Here is a 21,154-nt window from a genome sequence, read left to right on the forward strand (position 1 = left end):
AAACCATCTTCCCAACACTAGTTTTTCCTCAAAGGAAAATGAGTTGGCGCCACCAGGTGATGCCCAATTTCGACGCCACCCTCTCACATATAATAAGTGAGGACCCAATCTCGACGCCACAAAGTGACGTCCTATCATTATCCTTCCTCAAAACATATCACTATTAGAATTTACACATGTCAAGAATAGAGTGGTTAGAATTGAGCTTACATGGAGTATTATTAAAGTTGAAAAATGGGCACAAATCACATGATCTTTCACCTTCCTATGCTAATCAACACACTTTTAATATTCATTTCATAACATTTTTAACAGACAAATAACTGTAGTTAAATTGTACCTTAACTCCATTTTGTTCTTCTCCCTTCCCTCCTTTTCACTCTTCACTCTCTACTCACTCTGCATCAAATACTCAGGCCCGTTACTTTGAATTTTGTCGGCTACAAGCGTTTTTTTACAACTATATAATTACTACTAACATTAATTTGGTTTTATTATTACTCCGTATTATTTACTCTAATTATTTCTTTATTTATTTCAACATATTTATTTATGTTTTCACCAAATAAACATACTCCCTCCTATTCCGAATAACTCTCCCATTTGGACAATAGCACAAAAATTAAGGAATGAAGTTAAAATAATGAAAAGTATTGTATAAGGGTAAGAATATAAGAGTTAAATAAGGAAAAGTATTGAATATGATTGTTTAGGGGTGGTATGGGTTGTAAATAAAGAAAATAGCAAAGGGTAAAAACGTCATTAATCATGTCCAAATATGGTAAATGGGACAATTATGTGAATAGACAAAAATAACAAATAGGACAGTTATTCAAAATAGGAGGGTGTATTTATTTATGCTAATAAAAAGCTGGCATTTTCCCTTCATCTTCTCAATTCACCCGTCACACTTGATTACCCCATCTATTATTTTTGTTATAAAATATGTATAGTGGATGACCATGATACCCCTACATCCCCAACCATTGTATCTACTCCCAACCATTATAACTTTCCATCTCCTTATCCTTTAGGAACCATTGTTACCTTTCACCAAGAGGTATCTTTGTAATCTATATATATGTATCACATGTACATGGATGAAAATATATACAACAACAATACTCACTTTCTCTTATATTGTTTTCTCTCTTTAATCTTCTCTTATCAAAGTAGAATTATAATACGTTATCAGCACGATTCTCTATTCAAGATCAATAACACATTTGGGACAATCATCAAATTTAGGTTTGTTGCGAACTTATAGTTTTTCGCCTTTGATTTCGATTTTCGATCCTTGCTTAACAAATCTACCAAATCAATTTGTAAGTTTTCTATCTATACTAAATTTATATTATTGTGATTATGACCCAAGTTTTTACACATTCACTTGTATATATGAATTCTTTTGTTCACATAATCTTTGCATGTACATAATCATACATATAACCGTAGTTAAACTCTTCAATAATAAATAATTGATATTAAAGATAATGATAACTTGCATTATGAGACTCCATTTGCATATTACACAATTTGTTTGATAAATTTGTTGATTTTCATGTTACACATCTATATACTATATTCATTCATACATAATTAATTTAATATATTTGGTCTACTGTATACTTTGTATATACCGCTAACACTGGTGTCTACTATGCACTTTGTGTATAGATTACTCAAGAAAACTTTTATTTTATTTTATTTTTGTTTTGTTTTGTTATTTTTTTTATTTCATGATAATTTTCATGACCTAATTTAAATTATTATATTGTTAATAGTGAAAATCATGTCAAACCTTGCAAAACTTGAATTTGCGGCCCTTGAAATTTCGGGAAAGAATTATTTACCTTGGGTGTTAGATGCTGAAATACACCTAGATGCAAAAGGGCTTGGTGAGACGATAAAAGATGGAAATAAAACAACATGTCAAGATAAGGCTAATGCTATGATATTTCTTCGCCGTCACCTCCACGAGGGTCTTAAAAACGAATATTTAACTATTAAAGACCCACAAATCCTTTGGAGCAATCTAAAGGAAAGGTATGATCACCAGAAAACCGTCATATTGCCAAACGCTCGCTATGATTGGATGCATTTGAGATTGCAAGATTTCAAATCTGTCGGTGAATATAATTGACCATGTTCAAAATTACTTCTCAATTGAAGTTATGTGGCGAGAAAGTCACAGATATGGATATGTTAGAAAAAACATATTCTACTTTTCACGCTAATAATATTGTCCTGCAGACACAATATCGTGAAAAGGGCTTTAAGAAATATTCTGAATTAATATCTTGTTTGTTGGTGGCTGAGCAAAATAATGAGCTTTTGATGAAAAATCATGAATCACGTCCCTCTTTGGTTCTACCCCATTGCGAGAAGCAAACATTATGTCCTATAATGAAAAGGGGAATTATAGAGACCATGCCGAGCGATGTGGTCAAGGCCGTGGCCGTGGACAATGGCGAGGCCGTGGGCGTGGACGTGGACGTAGATTTGGTGGTCGTAATGGAGGTCGTGGAGGTTATTTCAAAAAGACACATTCTCACTGCAGTGGGAACCGAAAAGATCATACGGGTGAGAAAGATAAAAGCGAAACTGTGACCAATATATGTTATCGTTGTGGTGCAAAAGGGCATTGGTCACGCGTTTGTCGCACACCCAAACACCTTGTTGATCTTTATCTTCAATCAGTAAAGCAGAAAAGAAAGAATACCGAAACAAATATGGTGATTGAAGATGGCGAAGGTGACTTTGATTGAGCGATACAACTCACCTAGAAGTGGATGATTTCTTCCGACCCCGAAGGGAATTAGATAATAATTATGAACTTTTAAGACTATCAAATTATCTATATCAATTCGTGTTAGGACGTTTTATGCTTGTTTTATCATTTATATGGTGTGTTTAGAATTTAAAGGATCCTATGTATAGTTTATATGTATTACTCAATATGGTATTTTTATTTAAATCTATATTTATCATTCTTATTATATTTATGTTTGTTTTAGTGACGCATATTTTATTTCCTTGAAGAAAATGAATACCCCACGAATTCGAATGGGAATAAATGATGAAGAATTATGTATTCTTTGGTCAACTACCCATACAATACTTAAGAATATGAAATATTTTTCTCATTTGACGATGAAAAAGACTAGTGTGAGTACTATATCGGGTAGTACAAACATTATTGAAGGCTAGGAAGAAGCGGTATATTATTACCTTGGGGAACTAAAATTGAAGTTGTTGATGCATTATACTCTCCTAAGTCTCAAAGAAACTTGTTAAGCTTTAAAGATATTCGCCGAAATGGATATCATATTGAGACAATAAGTGAAGGGAATAATGAATTCCTTCAAATCACGAGTATAACCCAAGGCATGAAACACGTAATAGAAAAGTTGCCTACGTTCTCTACTGGCTTGTACTACACGAAAATTAATACGATTGAAGTCAATGCTATTTTAAACCAGAAGTTTAGCGATAACTCTATAATTTGGCACGACCGGTTAGGCCATCCCGGTTCAACAATGATGAGAAGGATAGTGCAAAATTCATGTGGACATTCTTTGAAGAACCGGAAGTTTCTACCTAATAATTTTCCCTGTGCTGCTTGTTCACAAGGGAAACTTATAATTCGTCCTTCACCAGTTAAGATAAATTTTGAATCAATTAGTTTTCTGGAACGTATACAAGGGGATATTTGTGGACCAATACATCCATCAAGTGGACCATTTAGATATTTTATGGTTTTAATCGATGCATCGACTAGATGGTCCCATGTATGCTTGTTATCAACTCGAAACCTGGCGTTTGCGAGATTACTTGCTCAATTAATAAAATTACGAGCACACTTTCCTGATACACCTATCAAGAATATTCGTCTTGATAATGCTGGTGAATTTACTTCTCAAACTTTTAATGATTATTGCATGTCGATTGGGATAAATGTTGAACATCCTGTAGCCCATGTTCATACACAAAACGGTCTAGCTGAATCTTTAATCAAACGACTTCAACTAATTGCTAGACCATTACTGATGAGGTCTAAACTCCCAATTTCTGCCTGGGGACATGCTATACTACATGCAGAATCACTTATTCGCATCAGACCAACGAGTTATCATAAGTTCTCCCCGTCTCAATTGGTTCATGGTCAGGAACCAAATATTTCCCATCTTAGAGTTTTTGGTTGTGCGGTTTATGTACCAATAGCTCCACCACAACGCACAAAGATGGGTCCCCAAAGAAGGTTGGGAATATATGTTGGATTTGAATCTCCTTCAATAATTAAATATCTTGAACCAACCACGGGGGGATTTATTTAAGGCTCGTTTTGAGATTGTCATTTTAACGAGTCGGTTTTCCCATGTTTAGGGGAGAAGACAAACAGTTGGAAAAGGAAATTAAATGGAATGAATTATCACTATCTCATCTTGATCCTCGTACTAAACAATGTGAACTTGAAGTTCAAAAGATAATTCATTTACAAAGCTTAGCTAATCAACTGCCAGATGCTTTTACTGACCCAAAAAGAGTGACTAAGTCACATATTCCAGCTGTAAATGCTCCATTTCAAATTAAGATCCCAGAAGGACAAACTAGAATTGGTAATGAATCTTGTGCACGCCAGAAGCGTGGAAGACCAATTGGTTCCAAGGATAAAAATCCTCGAAAAAGAAAAGGAGCAAAGAATGAAGGTGGCCCGTTCGAGGATGTAAATTTACACAAATCTCCTGAAGAGACTATGGACATGATTGAAAATTTAGTTAGGAAGAAACTCAGTGTACACGAAAATGAAGAGATCTCAATAAATTATATCATGTCTGGTATTATTTGGAACCGAAATCAAATCGACGTCGACAATATTTTTGCATGCAATGTTGCGTTAGATGTTATGAAAAATGAAGAGGATCATGAACCCAAGTCTATTGATCAATGTAGACAAAGAGATGATTGGCCAAAATGGAAAGAAGCAATTGAATCAGAATTGAAATCTCTTGAAAAGAGAGAAGTTTTTGGACCAGTAGTCCGTACACCTGAAGGTGTAGGGCAATATCCGTACAAGTGTATGTGCAATGATGTTATCCGCACTAACTGGAGGACACAGCTCCAACAAACTCCCACTTGTCCGTACAAGTGTATGTGCGATAATCGATTCTCATATTCATTTAAAATTTCTCCCACTCAATGTAAAACAATTTGCAGATCCGGATCCGCAAAGGTCGTATTCTACAATCGATCCAGATCAAGAGTGGTTTCCCGACTAGAGAGTAACTTAAGCGATAAAACGAATCCGTATCCGAGCATGGCCATGCATTTCGATTCTGACTCCTCGAGTGGCCCCGAGAAATATCGAGTACCCGATAAAGGCTGAATATTTCCTTCAACTCGACTCCTTCCGATCTAAGCACAGCATGAAATGACCCAGAAAAAATCTACTTGGCCCCTGTTACGGATGACCGTGAGAAAGAAACCAAAGTCACCCAAAATGTAGTAGTCTCAAGAAACAATCGATAGTCAAAAGAATCGACTCTTAGGATCACCATGGAGGTCCTATCCACGACCGGGCACCGAATGTTATAAAACATTTAGGACTCCACGTCGATGTCACAATGGTGTCCTACGAGATATCCGTATAACTCGCCTCTGTGATTGGTCATTCAACCGTTTGACTTATGGCTTGTTGAACCCACCATCAACCAACGTCACAAAATAATTGCTAGAGTTATCAGCTCATGTGGGCAATTAAGGACCAAAAATATAATGTTTGTTCAGTTCACTTTGTGGTGTTCAAAATTGTCGTACAAATTCCACATGAAAAACAAAATATATAAATATCAAAACGATGATGTCGTATAGAGTACATAAGGGAATGAATCTAATCCATAAAAGAGTACTACAACTTAGGAACACGTTTAATTCCCATGGAATTAACGTGCCCTTCATGCTTATCTTGTCGTAATGGTTTAGTGAGAGGATCTGCTATGTTATCATCTGTAGCAATCTTTTCTATCACTACTTCCTTTTGCTCCACGTAATCTCGGATTAGATGAGCTTTCCGTTGTACATGTCTAGACTTGTTGCTAGACTTTGGCTCCTTAGCTTGGAAGATGGCACCACTATTGTCGCAATAGATGGTGATCGGGTCATTCGAACTAGGCACTATAGATAGTCCATGTAAGAATTGACGCATCCATATCACTTCCTTTGTAGCTTCAGACGCGGCATAGTACTCGGACTCAGTCGTAGAATCTGCTGTAACAGTTTGTTTGGAACTCTTCCGGTGATCTGCGGCGCCATTAAGAGTAAAAACGAATCAGATCGAGATTTAGAGTCATCTCGATCCGTTTGGAAGCTAGCATCTCACACTTAGGTTGCGCATAGCTTTTGAGGGCCTCCATAAGTCAATCCCCAATCTTTAGTCCTCCGTAGGTACTTAAGAATGTTCTTGACAACCAGCCAATGTGATTCACCTGGATCTTTGTTGGAATCGACTTGTCATACTCAATGCATATGCCACGTCCGGACGTGTGCATATCATGGCATACATGATTGATCCTATAGCCGAGGCATAAGGAATCCGTGTCATGCGCTCTTTCTCTTCCGGTGTCTCTGGTGCCTGAGACTTGCTCAAATGCACCCCTGGAGCCATAGGAAGAAACCCCTTTTTGGAGTTAGTCATGCTGAATCTCTCTAGGATTTTGTCTATGTAAGACTCTGGCCGAGAGATAACATCCGACGTGATCTATCTCGATAGATACGGATGCCCAAAATTCTTTGTGCCTCACCCAGATCTTTCATCTGGAAATGGTTTTTCAACCATACTTTCACCGAAGTTAAGAGAGGTATGTCATTCCCAATCAGGAGTATGTCGTCAACATACAATATTAGGAAGACAATCTTGCTCCCACTCGACTTGATATAAAGACATGGTTCCTCGACTGATCGAATGAATCCATTTTCTTTTATCACTTGGTCGAAGCGATGATTCCAACTCCGAGATGCTTGCTTAAGTCCATAAATGGAACGCTTAAGCTTGCACACTTTCTTAGGATGTTGTGGATCGATGAAACCTTCGGGTTGTACCATGTACAACTCTTCCTCCAAAAAGCCGTTTAAGAAGGCGGTTTTCACGTCCATTTGCCAAATTTCATAGTCATGAAAAGCGGCAATCGCTAAGATAATCCGAATGGAACGCAGCATGACTACGGGTGCAAAAATCTCATCGTAGTGCAAACCTGGCACTTGGGTGAAACCTTTAGCAACTAGTCGTGCTTTATAGATATCTTGTTGACCTTCCACTGAATGCTTTATCTTGTAAAGCCATTTGCATTGAAGGGGACGAACCTTGGCAGGTAAGTCAACAAGATCCCATATGTTGTTCTCAAACATGGAGTCCATCTCGGATTGCATGGCCTCAAGCCATAGCTTTGAGTCAGAACTGGTCATGGCACCTTTATAGGTTGCGGGTTCACTACTCGTTAAGAGTAGAATGTCATCTATGTCATGTTCCTCGACCATACCTATGTATCTGTCCGGAGGAATAGAGACTCTTCCCGACCTCCTAGGTTCCTCGGGAATATTCACCGCATGTAGGGATTGAAGGAATTGGTTCCTCCAATATTTGCTCGGTGTTTGGTTCTGGAATCTCCGACAGTTCGAAGGTTCTATCACTCTTTGCATTCTCGAGAAATTCCTTCTCTAAGAATGTCGCACTAGCCGCAACAAAAACACGTTGTTCGGTTGGCGAATAGAAGTAATGACCAAGTGTTCCTTTAGGATAACCTATAAAGTATGTCTTGACCGATCGCGGGCCGAGCTTATCCTCGTGTCTCCACTTGACATAAGCCTCGCAGCCCCAAACCCGTATAAAGGACAAGTTAGGGACCGTTCCTTTCCATAGTTCATATGGAGTCTTGTCACAGACTTTAGACGGACTTGATTAAGTATTAGAGCGGGTGACAAAGAGCATAACCCCACAATGAGTCGGGCAACACGGTGTGACTCATCATGGATCGAACCATATCAAGTAGAGTTCGATTTCTCCGTTCGGACACACCATTCAACTGAGGTGTTCCGGTGGAGTTAATCGTAAGGCAATCCCACGTCTTTAAGGTGTTGATCAAACTCGTGAGAAAGATACTCGCCACCACGATCCGAACGTAGTGTTTTAATCTTTCTACCCAAAGAGGTTCTGTACCCTATTCTGGTATTCTTTGAATTTCTCAAAGGATTCACTTTTGTGCTTCATTAAGTAGACATAGCCATATCTACTTAAATCGTCCGTGAAAGTGATGAAATACCTATAGCCTTCTCGTGCGGTGATTGACATAGGTCCACATACATCCGTGTGTATGAGTCCTAATAGGTCAGCAGCGCGCATTCCAACACCTTTGAAGGAAATTCGAGTCATCTTACCGATGAGACATGATTCACACGTGCCAAATGATTGAAAATCAAAGGCCGAGATAGCTCCATTCTTGATGAGTGTTTTACGCGTTCTCATTAATGTGTCCCATACGGCAGTGCCATAGATACGTTTGATCTTTGTCACCAACCTTTAACCTTTTATTCATTACATGTAATATTTCGGTGGTCTGATCTAAAACATAAATTCCGTTCATGGAGACTGCCTTGCCATAAATCATATCGTGTAATGAGAAAATGCAAGTATTATTCTCTATTACAAATGAAAATCCAAGTTTGTCAAGTGCAGAAACTGAAATAATGTTTTTCGAAAGACTGGGTACATAATAGCAGTTATATAAAAATAACTCAAATCCGCTAGGAAGCTGGATCACGTATGTTCCCCTCGAGACGGCAGCCACTCGTGCTCCATTCCCGACACGCAGGTCCACCTCACCCTTTACGAGGGGTTCGATGTTTCGGAGCCCCTGCACATGATTACACAGATGAGAACCACAACCAGTATCAAGTACCCAAGTTCCGTAACTTGCGTGGTTAATCTCAATCATATGAATAAAAGTAGAAGAGGATGAAGACATACCAACAGGTTTAACGCGACCTGCCTTTAAGTCCTCATGATAAACAGGACATGTACGCCTCCAATGCCCAGTCTTGTGGCAATGATGGCATTCCATGTTTTCATTCTTGCTCTTTGTCGCGCCTGATGAGGTGCTCGACTCACCAGGCCCACTCTTACCTGAACCCGACTTCTTAAACTTCGGTTTGCCTACTGCTAGGCCTGGCTGAACTTTGCCCTTACCCTTGCCCTTGTTTGACACAACGAGAACATCCTGTTTCATGCTCCCACTGAACTTCATGTCCTTCTCGGTGCCCCGTACGAGAAGGGAGTGCGATTCATGGGGGCTTTTCTTCAAATCATTCATATAGTAATTCGCTCTAAAGAGCGCAAAACCATCGTGGAGTGAATGAAGCATGCGGTCAATCACAATGTTCTCGCTGATTTTACAATCAAGCGTCTCCAGCTTCTCGACATTCTCAATCATGCTGAGAATGTGTGGGCTAACTGGTTGGCCCTTCTGGAGTCTCGCATCAAAGAAGCGAGTGGTATGCTCATAGGTCACGATTCTCGGTGCTTTCGAGAATTCCTTAGTGAGCGTGGTGAAAATCTTGTTTGCACCATGGGCTATGAAGCGTTTCTGCAAATTGGGTTCCATTGCAAAAATGAGTACGTTTTTAATCGCACCCGCTTCCATACAGAAATCGTTAAACTTGGCGATCTCATTAGCTCTAGCCATGGGACCTGGGTTTGGCGGGATGGACTCAATTAGATATTTGAGCTTTCCGTCGAACGGCAAGATTCCGTAATGCCGCCTCCCGGTCCGCGAAGTTTGATCCATCATTCTTGGTCGAGTAGCGATTCATCTGATTCATGAAGATCCGAAGCCAGGACTCACGGTCCAATGTGGCACTTGGCATAGGGTCGTTAGTAGGACCAGCCATTTCGTTATAGTAGTTTAATTGATCGTGTTCTACCTTTGAAAAAGAAAGAAAAACAAAACCGAAATAAGCAACTCATCGAGGTGATTTAAGTCTATTTAAAATTCATTTTAGACTCATTGCACTTGCATAATTGATCTCCCTCAAGAATAATACAAGTGATCCCAAGACTCAATTTCCGTAAATTGATAAGCCAACTGTTTAGCTAATTCTTCCGTAAGAACTCTTGGTTGATAGATTTCTGTAAATCCTATCTATAGTCCACCATGATCACAGGATCGTACGAGTGACCATAGTGTTGAGATAAAATAGGTCAATCGGTTCCAACTTACCCGACGTAGAAGGGGTCATATTATGCCTACCGACGAAGAAGGGACTCATTGGAGTTTGACCTATAAAGACCGTTCTCAATTTTGTTTATACGAGGAAGATCCCATCAACTTAATTTTAATTCATTTTAAGTGAACAAATAACTAGCGTCTGCGTGAATGAATTAATTTAGGTGATGGCTTAAAATCGTGTGACATATGAATGTCATAGAAAACTAACGCGTGACCTCTATATGAGTCAGTTTTCATGCAATTATTAGGTGGTTTCGTATTAGGCGGAATATGATGCAAATTATCGTTACGAAAAATAAATAAAAGAATGCAATACGCAAATAAAATTCCTAGTGTGGCCTATCCTAGTAAAAAGAACATGATACAACTTTGGAATCCACCGTTGGACCCGAAAAGCTTGTCTTGATGTTCCATCTTTGACCTTGCAGCGGGAGTGAACATCCGATCTCCATCTTTGGTCTTCTCAAAATTACAATTTAAAATTTACAAATATAAACCTATTTACATTCTAAATACAAAAAAAAACTGTAATTACAAGTGAAAAATCCAAAACGGAGATACGAGATCTCAAAATACAACCAAGACCGTGTTCCATCATTACGGTAACACGTTCTACTAAGGCCACACTAAGTTACAACTGTTTGTAAAATAAATAAATACGTAATAAAAGCATTCAAAAACATTCAAAATTAACGATAAATAAAATGCATCAACTAAAACAAATTTATTCGTGACATAATTCCGTAATTATGTTAAATTTATCCAAACCACCTTTTTAACGATTAAAATTTATGTGATAAAACCGCTTCTATCAGTTTATTTTAATCTATTACAATCCGTTACTTTAAATACGCTTTAAAATAACTCAATGGTACGTGTGTGAACCGTTTCACAATCATAGCGAGTGTACAATATCCGTATAAAGTACATATTAAGGCCAAAAGAAAATTTAAAACAAAAAGAATAAATTTTCAAAGTCGCGAACAAAAATCCCTCGATCCAGGGACAAAAGTGCTCGATCGAGGAACAAAGGGCTCGATCGACTAAAGCGCTAGTCGATCGAGAGGTATGCTAATCGAGAAAGTACTCGATCGACGATGATCGGAGGTCGATCGAGGGCTTTTATCAAGAATCTGCTTGATCGAGTACGAGGACTTCTCGATCGAACGGTGGGGTTTTAACAGAGGTCGATCGAGTACCGCAATTACTCGATCGAGCAAAACAACAAGGAAGGGCTCGATCGAGTAGAAACATGCTCGATCGAGGGCAAAACATTCTGAAAACATGAAACCCTCGTGAAAACAGTTTTGACGAAACAAAAACATCTCAATTTTGATCAAAACCGCATCAAAACAAATTTACAATCTGACAAAACTTGACATATTGTTATAATCTCCGTATAAAATAACAATGTGCAAAAGAACAAAACGAAAAAGAAACAAAAACAGCCGTGTAATACAAGTGACGTGACACGGTTTTGAGACAAAAACAATCGTTTCAAAATCGTTTTATGAAAAATCACAATGAAAATTTACGTGGCCTCGCTCTGATACCACTTGTAGGGCAATATCCGTATAAGACCCTTTAAATTTAGGACTATAACGTAAATTTAACATGTGAAATATGGTCATAAACGAAATACAATGAAAAACGATTAAGCGCAAGGATTAACCTTCGGTCCTAGTGCAATTCGGCAATGAGAGATCAAAGTAGACCTCCTCCTAATTGTTGCACCCAAGAACGTCTGAGAATATGCCCTTGTGCTAGAAATGTGTTCTCTAATTGCCTTGCAATATTGAGAGAACTTGATGTGAGTTTTTACGGATGTGAGATCTAGGTTTGAGAGAGAAATGATCTCCAAAACCCTAATTTTGTTGTAAAAATGAATTAGGTTTCAAAAGGAGAGAAGGCTCTCCTTTTGTTGCCTCGGTCCGCGGGTCACTAGAGGAGGGAGTGGGCTTTCCACTTTCTCCTCATTTAACTCGTGATCCGACTCGTCTCGCTAAAATGTATATAACGCGGTTTTTATTATAAATCGTCATCGGTTATCGGCTATTAAAATATCAACTAATAACACGGGTTAGTTGAAGTATTAATACATGTCCGACAAAGACGATATTGTATAATTAATTTATTCAATATACATTAATCGAATATAAATCGTTTACATTCAATTTACGAATTAACTCCTCAAATTCGCCTTAGCCCATTTTATTTAATCCGTATTAAATAAAATATCTCAACATCACGTTTGACTAATTACTAGTCAATAACTCGGACTAACTGGTTAGTCAAAATTGGCATCAACATGATGTATTTTCATCTTTGTCACATCTCTCAAACGTATCCTATAGGTGTGACTTTTAGGGACCAGTTGATCACCGCCATCTGTATGACAATAACGTCAAACTTTTCTAGCAAGCCAACCGTTATTGATAAACGTGGATCAACTGATAATAATACCAAAAGTATGCCCTTTGATTCTTTTAGAGATTTATAAGTCCTTGCACTAACTGTTAAGGACACCAGCCCCAACAGAAGGTGTAAAGCCAGTGGGACACAAATGGGTCTTTGTGCGAAAGAGAAATGAAAATGGTGAAATTGTGAGATATAAAGCTCGATTAGTTGCACAAGGATTTTTACAAAGACCCGGTATTGATTATGAAGAGACATATTCTCCTGTGGTGGATGCAACTACTTTTAGATTTTTAATCAGTCTGGCAGTGAAAGAAGGTCTTGACTTACGCCTAATGGACGTAGTCAGAGCTTATCTGTATGGTCCACTGGATAATGATATATATATGAAACTCCCGAGAAGGTTTTCGATTTGCGAAGCAACCTCATCAAGTTCTAGGGAACATTTCTCTATCAAGTTGAATAGATCTCTTTATGGATTAAAACAATCTGGGCGTATGTGGTATAACCGCCTCAGTGAGTACTTGACAAAGGAAGGATACAAGAATGATCCTATTACCCCCTGCATTTTTATAAAGAAATTTGGATCAGGATTTGTTATAATAGCGGTGTATGTTGATGATTTAAATATCATTGGAACACCGAAAAAATTTCAAAGGATAAAGTGGAATATTTAAAGAAAGAGTTTGAGATGAAGGATCTCGGGAAAACCAAATTTTGTTTGGGTTTACAAATTGAGCATTTAAATAATGGAATTCTCTTACACCAAGCAACATACACGGAAAAGGTACTTAACAAATTTTTTATGGATAAAGCACATCCTTTGAGTACTCCAATGGTAGTACGATCACTTGATATTGATAAAGATCCATTTCGCCCTAGAGAAAATAATGAAGAGATTCTTGGTCCTGAAGTACCTTATTTAAGTGCAATTGGCGCACTGATGTATATTGCAAGTCATACTAGACCTGATATATCATTTTCCGTTAATTTATTAGCCAGGTTTAGTTCTTGTCCAACCCGAAGGCATTGGAATGGGATTAAACATGTACTTCGTTATCTTCAAGATACGAAGGATATGGGTTTGTTTTTCCCTAACATGTCCAGAGAAAATCTAGTTGGTTTTGCGGATGCGGGTTATTTATCGATCCTCATAATGCCCGATCACAAATGGATATGTGTTTACCGTGGTGGTATCGCCATTTCTTGGCGCTCTATGAAACAAACTATAACGGCTACTTCTTCTAATCATTCTGAGATTTTAGCAATTCACGAGGCAAGCCGTGAATGTGTATGGCTAAGATACGTAATTCAAAGATATACGAGAAGATTGCGGTTTGTCCTTTCGAAAGAAGCACCACGCGAGTTTTATATGAAGACAATGCAGCATGTATTGCACAACTAAAGGAAGGTTATATCAAAGGTGACAGAACAAAGCACATATCACCAAAATTCTTCTTCACTCATGATCTTCAAAAGAGTGGCGATATTAATGTTCAACAAATTCGCTCAAGTGAAAATTTAGCCGATCTATTTACTAAAGCTCTTCCTATCGCAACATTTAAGAAGTTGCTTCATCAACTTGGATTGCGTCGTTTCAAAGATCTTCGGTGATATACTTGTCGGGGGGAGTTTTTTATTTGTCTTTTTTCCTTCACCATGGTTTTTCCCATTGGGTTTTCCTGGTAAGGTTTTAACGGCGCAAAGATTCCATGCGCATCACCGGACATTATGTTATTTTAAGGAATGGTCATCCAAGGGGAGTGTTATAAAATATGTATAGTGGATGACCATGATACCCCTACATCCCCAACCATTGTATCTATTCCCAACCATTGAATTTCCGTCTCCTTATCCTTTGGAACTATTTATTACCTTTCACCAAGAGTATCATTTTGTAATCTATATATATGTATCACATGTACATGGATGAAAATATATACAACAACAATACTCACTTTCTCTTATATTGTTTTCTCTCTTTAATCTTCTCTTATCAAAGTAGAATTATAATAATTTTGTCGTTTTACATTATTATTTTTATCAACATTATTACTTAAAATCCCAAAAACCATAGAAAAACATTTAAAAATTAAAAAAAAGTGACAATTCTATTTCTTTAAAAAAAGATTTGATCTGGGTTTTTAGGATTATAATCCGGGTATTTTTTAATTTATTTTTTTGAAGGGTTTTTGTATTTTTTAGTAATATTTTATTTAAATTGCAAAATAAATAAATAAAATAAAATAAATTGCTTGTGTTGTTAGGTCATAGGGTGTGTGTCTGTAGTTGTCTGTTTTAGGGAGGTTGTTTCACACTCTCTCTCTTTATCTCTCTATCCTTCTCTCTCTTCTCCACTGCACATTCATTTATTTTTTGCAGAATTTGTGACACTCCATATCATCATGCTAGTAAGTGAAGTATTTGTTTTTGTTTTTGTTTTTTTAGATGTTGCAAATTTGTAGAATTTACAATTTGTTGGTGTTATAGTGTTGATCAGTAGTTTTCATGATCTGGGATTTCTTGATTTTGATAATTTTGAGTAGATCATTGCATTTAATTTGATTCAATTCTTGTTGTTTATACATAATTTTGCTCAATTCTTTCATAATTCTTCTGTAAAATATTATTGATTGAAATCTGCTGTTATTTTTCCTGTATTTGACTGTTTTTCTGCTAATTATATTTTTCATAATTGAATTTCTGAAAATGTGCAGTATGAAATGACTTATAGATCACAGTCTGCTGTTGGTCTTGTCTTTAAATAGTATTCAAATTCAAACTACTAAATTTATTGAATTCCTAAAATTAGACACTTAATGAAGTGTCTTTTTGAATTTCCTAGGCATCTAAGCTTACCAAATTTCTGTCTCTCTTCCAGTTTTAGTTTTCTGTCCATTTCTTGCTCAAAGATCCAAGGTTTTTGATCAAGCAACTTTGAATAGTTGAATTTTCCTGTTCATTTTATATTTTTCCGTTTTCTTAGGGGAATGATAACGTCAAAGGTTAGAACGCTTGTGCCACTCGTTTTGTGGGAGTGTAAATAAAACGAGTGGCACTATATATTTTGAGTTAGGTTATGGCCACCCTATATAAAATACTCCCTCCGTACTACACCAAAGGTAACACTTACTATAAACGGACGTACCACACCAAAGGTAACATTCCTTATTTGGCCCACAACATTACCAAATTATCCTTATAACCATTTGATATTTACACAAAATGCCATTACATACCCCACCTACCAACCCACAATTAAACACCCAATTACATACCCCACCTATTTATTCCCTCTTTACCCTTACTTTTTCCACTTTTTCTTAAATACTCTAATTTTCCCTACGTTACCTTTGGTGTGGTACGGAGGGAGTAGCTGTTTATTGCTTCTTTTTTTGTATATTTAACTGATGTTACCTGTCTGTTCTAGGTGGCATTGCTTTTGCTGTTGGCCCTTGGCAATGCAGTTGAAGTTATTGGGGAAGAGAATGAGGAACAATGCACATACAAGCCGAAACTGGACCCTAGACCTCACAGTGTATCAATTGTGGAGTTTGGTGCCGTTGGTGATGGAAAATTTGTGAATACCGGTGCCTTTCAAAATGCCATTTTCTATCTCAACTCATTTGCGGACAAGGGTGGTGCCCAACTGTATGTGCCACCTGGGAAGTGGCTTACCGGGAGTTTCAATCTTACAAACCACCTCACGCTTTTTTTGGAGAAGGATGCCGTTATCCTTGGATCTCAGGTTCAACTTGCATTATTTAACATCATGCAGCTGGATGTCTTTCTTCTCAGTACTATGGCTTTGAGTAGTTGCTATGTTCATTCTCAATTAGACTTGTCATGAGAGGGGATTGACCACATTAGTCATTTACTTGCTCAAAGTTCAATTTCAGCATGTACTAGTTCAACTAGAAGCTATTTGGCTGTCTGGTTGGAGATGCCATTCTGAGCTTTGCCTATATATAACTGTAACTACATTATTCCTCAGTGCTCATTGGGGGAGCTTGTGATGGGGTAAGAGTGTTAGATGTATGCCTGTACGGAACCTTACCCCAGTGTTCCACAATCCACATGACCCGTTATGAAAATTGCTTCGTAAAATGCATCGCCACTCCTGGTACATCACAATGCAGGAAGCATAGAGAGCCCAGTGAGCAATTTTGCTTGATTCCGAAATAGGATCTCATTCTGAGATTCTATATAAAATCGGAGATAATGATCAACTACATGGAAGACAAAATTAATGGTCCAACCCCCCTTGACTCTTTTTGTAGCCATCTACGAAAGGAAGGCCTATTGTTATTCCATTTGACACGCTCATATTTTACAAGCATGTCATAATTATTAGCTGTAAACTGTGCAGAATCCATCCCATTGGGGAGTTGCCAATCCTTTGCCATCCTATGGGCGTGGATTTGAGGTTCCAGGAAGTCGATATCGGAGCTTGATAAATGCATATAGCTTGCATGACGTCGTAATAACAGGTGATTGCTTATGCACATATTCTACGTTTTTCATTTATGTGATTTACTTATTCTGGAATCCTTTCTGACTATAATTTTTGTGTCTAGGCAACAACGGAACTATTGATGGCCAAGGATCAATTTGGTGGGATGCCTATCTCTCACATACATTAAACCACAGTCGTCCGCATCTTGTAGAGATTGTGGATTCTGTTGGAGTCGTCGTCTCAAACTTGACATTTTTGAATGCACCTGCATATAATATACATCCTGTCTATTCCAGGTACGTTTGGTCTAAAACCAACAATTTTTTTCTTAATTACAGAGTACTTATTTATGACCTCGTATTTAAATACTCTGTACCTCAATCTAATGCAGTCATATACTAGTACAAAACATTTCAGCTCTTGCTCCAGCATCATCTCCTCACACAGTCGGCATAGTCCCAGGTTAGCTTCTGACTTTTGACCCTTGTAATTCTGTGATCTTTTGTTATAATCCATGAACCTTGCTATTCTGATTCGTACACTTGGAAATACAATAAAGTGCATAGACAAAAATAATTTCTTTTTCATTTGTGGGTTCCTATCTAAATCTTAGAAGTTCTTCGGCGTCAATTTGACTACGTTCTTGTACTTCTCACCTGTTAGTTTTTGACATAAAGATCATCTAATGCAATCCTTTGTGAATTAGCTGCTTTTCCACTGGTTATGTCGTAGCAAGCAATCTGTAGTCAGTACAGAGTTCGTGATTGTTTGTCCACTGGTTACATCGTAACAAGCTACTGATAGCGTGTATAAAGTTTCAACGAGTTTGGGACTCAGGGGTTGGTTAGAAATTGGTTTGAATCCGGAACTTTTGCAAGTCTAATTGGTCCTGGTGATAAATAATTGGCTTTGTTGCTTTAACTCTTTAAGCCTATACATCATCATGAAGGCTTTGAGAGTCTAGGAATGCAGGTGTTTCAAAATCATATTCCGTTCCCTCCCATCTCAAATCCAGATTAAATGGGATTGTTTACACGAAAAGAACATATTGAACGAATGAAATTGTCTTATATGTTAAATACATACGAAGTACATTTTAACCTCTTCATCAACTTCTTCTCTTCATGTTAATCATATTTTCGTTTAGGTCATTGCCGTTTTTCACGTCTTTGTTTTCTGATGTGATGCCAAACTGTGAATCCAGACTCTTCAGATCACATTTGCATAGAGAACAGCAACATAAGCACTGGTTACGATGCCATATCCCTAAAAAGCGGGTGGGATGAACATGGCATTGCCTATGGTAGGCCTACTACTTATGTACACATTACACAAGTCCAACTTCAAGCATCTACAGGTTCAGCGATAGCCTTCGGCAGCCAAATGTCTGGCGGCATTTCTCATGTTCTAGTCGAGCATCTTCATATAATCAACTCATTATCAGGCGTTGACTTTAGAACTGCCGTAGGGCGAGGTGGCTACATCGAGAACATAAACGTCTCTCACATAGTGATGGAAAATACCCACACCGCCTTCAACGCTAGTGGTCAATGGGCCAGTCATCCCGATGAAGACTATGACAAAAGTGCCCTCCCGGTTTTGGATAAAATCACATTAAAACATGTGGTTGGGGTCAACATAACAGTTGCTGGTAGCTTCTCCGGCATCAAGGAATCCCCTTTCCAGTTCTCACTCTCAGATATCACCTTATCTCTCAATTCAATCTCGACTACTACATGGTCTTGTTCCAATGTCATCGGGTCTTCAAAGAGTGTCTTCCCCGAGCCATGCCCGGAGCTTGACACTTCATCATTGACCTCTATCTCAACACCTAATGGATTGTCCACATCTCTATAGCATCATACCGGTGGACATATGCTCCCTGCCTGACGGCGAGGGAAAAAGTCTGTTGATCACAAGCATCAATAGGATAGATTCTTTCAAAATAAGCTCAAGTATAGTTCTTAATTATTCATCATTTTTCTTAAATTTGCATTCTTGCATGAAACCGCGAAAATCTGCATCTCAGTGTACATCCCTTGATTTCTTCATTCTTGTGTAAGCAAATTTTTGGTAGTAAATGACAAAAAGTACTGTTCCTTTTTTTTTTTTTTTTTTTTTAAAAAAAATTTATGATTTCTGTTACACAATTGAATTATCCAATTTGTTTGTTTCTGTTGATTTGCCAAGCTGTAAATTAACTTGTAGAGGAAGCATGTTAGGTGATACAAAGCTGTTAATGTCAAGTGAAACAAAGGATTTGTTCATTAGAGTTAAATGGTTTAAGTGTAAGATTGAGCTCTTGAGTTGTCAGATTTGTCTTTATTAAGGTTGTGTGTGCTGTCTTCTGCCTCACTTTTTGTTTCCTGTCTCCACTCATAAGTCATGCTTTTAACATTCCTCATGCTATCTTTTTGTTTCCGACAAAAACGCTAAGACCGTTGTATATTTACAACTAAATCTTACATTGTGTTATACCAGCTTAGAGGTGGCAATCGGGTCAGTCGGGTCGGGTTTGGGTTGGGTCACATCGGGTCGGGTCATATCGGGTTCGGGTCATATCGGGTCAGTATACCCTTTCGGGTCGAGTCGGGTCGGGTTCGGGTCGTTATCGGATCGGGTCATTTCGGGTCAAATGATGTGTCGGGTCGGGTCGGGTTTGGGTCGGGTCATTATCGGGTCCGGTAACTTAATCCCATTACTATAATTTTTTACTATTAAATTTAGTTTTAACCTATTATTTGGTTTAATTAATTCATTATTAAGTTAAACATATCAATCTAAACACAAAATCACTTTCATTTTGATCAAAATTAAGCTTAATAATTGTCGAGTCATCAATTTAATCGGGTCAGTAACGGATCGGGTCAATATCGGGTCGGGTCTGGGTCGGGTTCGGGTCACTGATAATCGGGCCGTGCCGGGTTACGGGTCGCCATCGGGTCGGGTCGGTTTTGGGTCACAATATTTTCGGGTCGGGTCGGGTTTGCTCGGGTTCGGGTCGGGTCAGACTTGCCAGCTCTATACCAGCTACGACCTACTCGTATTTGATAATAGGATCAGTAACATGGTCATATGACGGTCTTACATAAGAACGATTTTTTACCGGAATTTTGTTTCTCATTGAGAGTTGAGTTTGAGTCCAATTGGGCTTTGGGTAAAAGGGCTTGCAAGTGGGGGATGGCCCATTAGAACCCATGTTATTCCCTTTGTTAATGGGTTAAAAGTGGTATATGCTCCTATATAACTACTATTTTGGACCACAAGTGGTCCAACACCAACCAAGCTGCATGGTTTAGAGAAGTGAAATTTCATTGGCTGTATTCCCTAGATTTGCATATGCGCAGTACAATATTCCTGGCCACTTATGATTTTTTTTTTTTTTTTTGAGGGAACTTATGATTTTATTAATGCTAGAGGAAATGAAGATTGTAAAAATACGTTGGTTGTTTGAAACTAGCTATAAAAAATTGGATTATGAAGTAGTATACTTCATCCGTTCTAGTTAATTGTTGTACTTTGGTTTTGGCACAAAAACTAAGGAAAGGGGAGAGAGCCAATTATTAGATGACAAATGGAACAAATTGAGTGTTAATGATCAAATTGCTCATCAAATACATTCCTAAAATAGAAAGGACAACAACTGAGACACCCCCAATTTGAAAAAGGACAACAAATGACCGGGACGGAGGAAGTACAATCTTCTGTCGCCGGTCCATTGAGAAAATATTTTATCGTAATTGTAATTTTCTTGGAAACAACATCTCCAATGGTTTGGTTTACGGACTTGAGTTAGTAGCTCAATCATTAGAGTTGTCCATGTAAACTAACCTTGCTCAAATGAACCCACAAAATTTTTGAGCTAAGTAACTCCTACTTGGTTAAATGGACCCATGACAAGAATATAACCAATACGATAATAGTGATCCCATTAGTAAAGTTTTAATTTTTTGTTGGAAACTTGGAAATTGAAAAAATAAATAGAGTATGTTAAGTGGCTCAATCA

The 21,154-nt window shown here is 37.9% G+C and overlaps 2 protein-coding genes across 2 annotated transcripts; both read left to right on the plus strand.

Moving 5' to 3' along the window:
* Nucleotides 1-13,527: 13,527 nt before the first annotated feature.
* LOC141630388 (secreted RxLR effector protein 161-like) lies at nucleotides 13,528-14,306 on the plus strand. Its single transcript, XM_074443218.1, has 2 exons — nucleotides 13,528-13,983; nucleotides 14,100-14,306. Exons 1-2 carry the CDS (start codon nucleotides 13,528-13,530, stop codon nucleotides 14,304-14,306), a joined length of 663 nt encoding a protein of 220 aa, XP_074299319.1.
* Nucleotides 14,307-14,629: 323 nt separating this feature from the next.
* LOC141633683 (putative polygalacturonase) lies at nucleotides 14,630-19,253 on the plus strand. Its single transcript, XM_074446102.1, has 6 exons — nucleotides 14,630-15,103; nucleotides 16,123-16,440; nucleotides 17,062-17,182; nucleotides 17,270-17,444; nucleotides 17,540-17,610; nucleotides 18,353-19,253. The coding sequence occupies exons 1-6, from the start codon at nucleotides 15,098-15,100 to the stop codon at nucleotides 19,003-19,005; spliced, it is 1,344 nt and encodes a 447-aa protein (XP_074302203.1). The 5' UTR covers nucleotides 14,630-15,097; the 3' UTR covers nucleotides 19,006-19,253.
* The last annotated feature ends 1,901 nt before the right edge of the window (nucleotides 19,254-21,154 follow it).

The sequence above is a fragment of the Silene latifolia genome, chromosome Y (assembly GCF_048544455.1).
Source record: "Silene latifolia isolate original U9 population chromosome Y, ASM4854445v1, whole genome shotgun sequence".
Lineage (NCBI taxonomy): Eukaryota > Viridiplantae > Streptophyta > Magnoliopsida > Caryophyllales > Caryophyllaceae > Silene > Silene latifolia.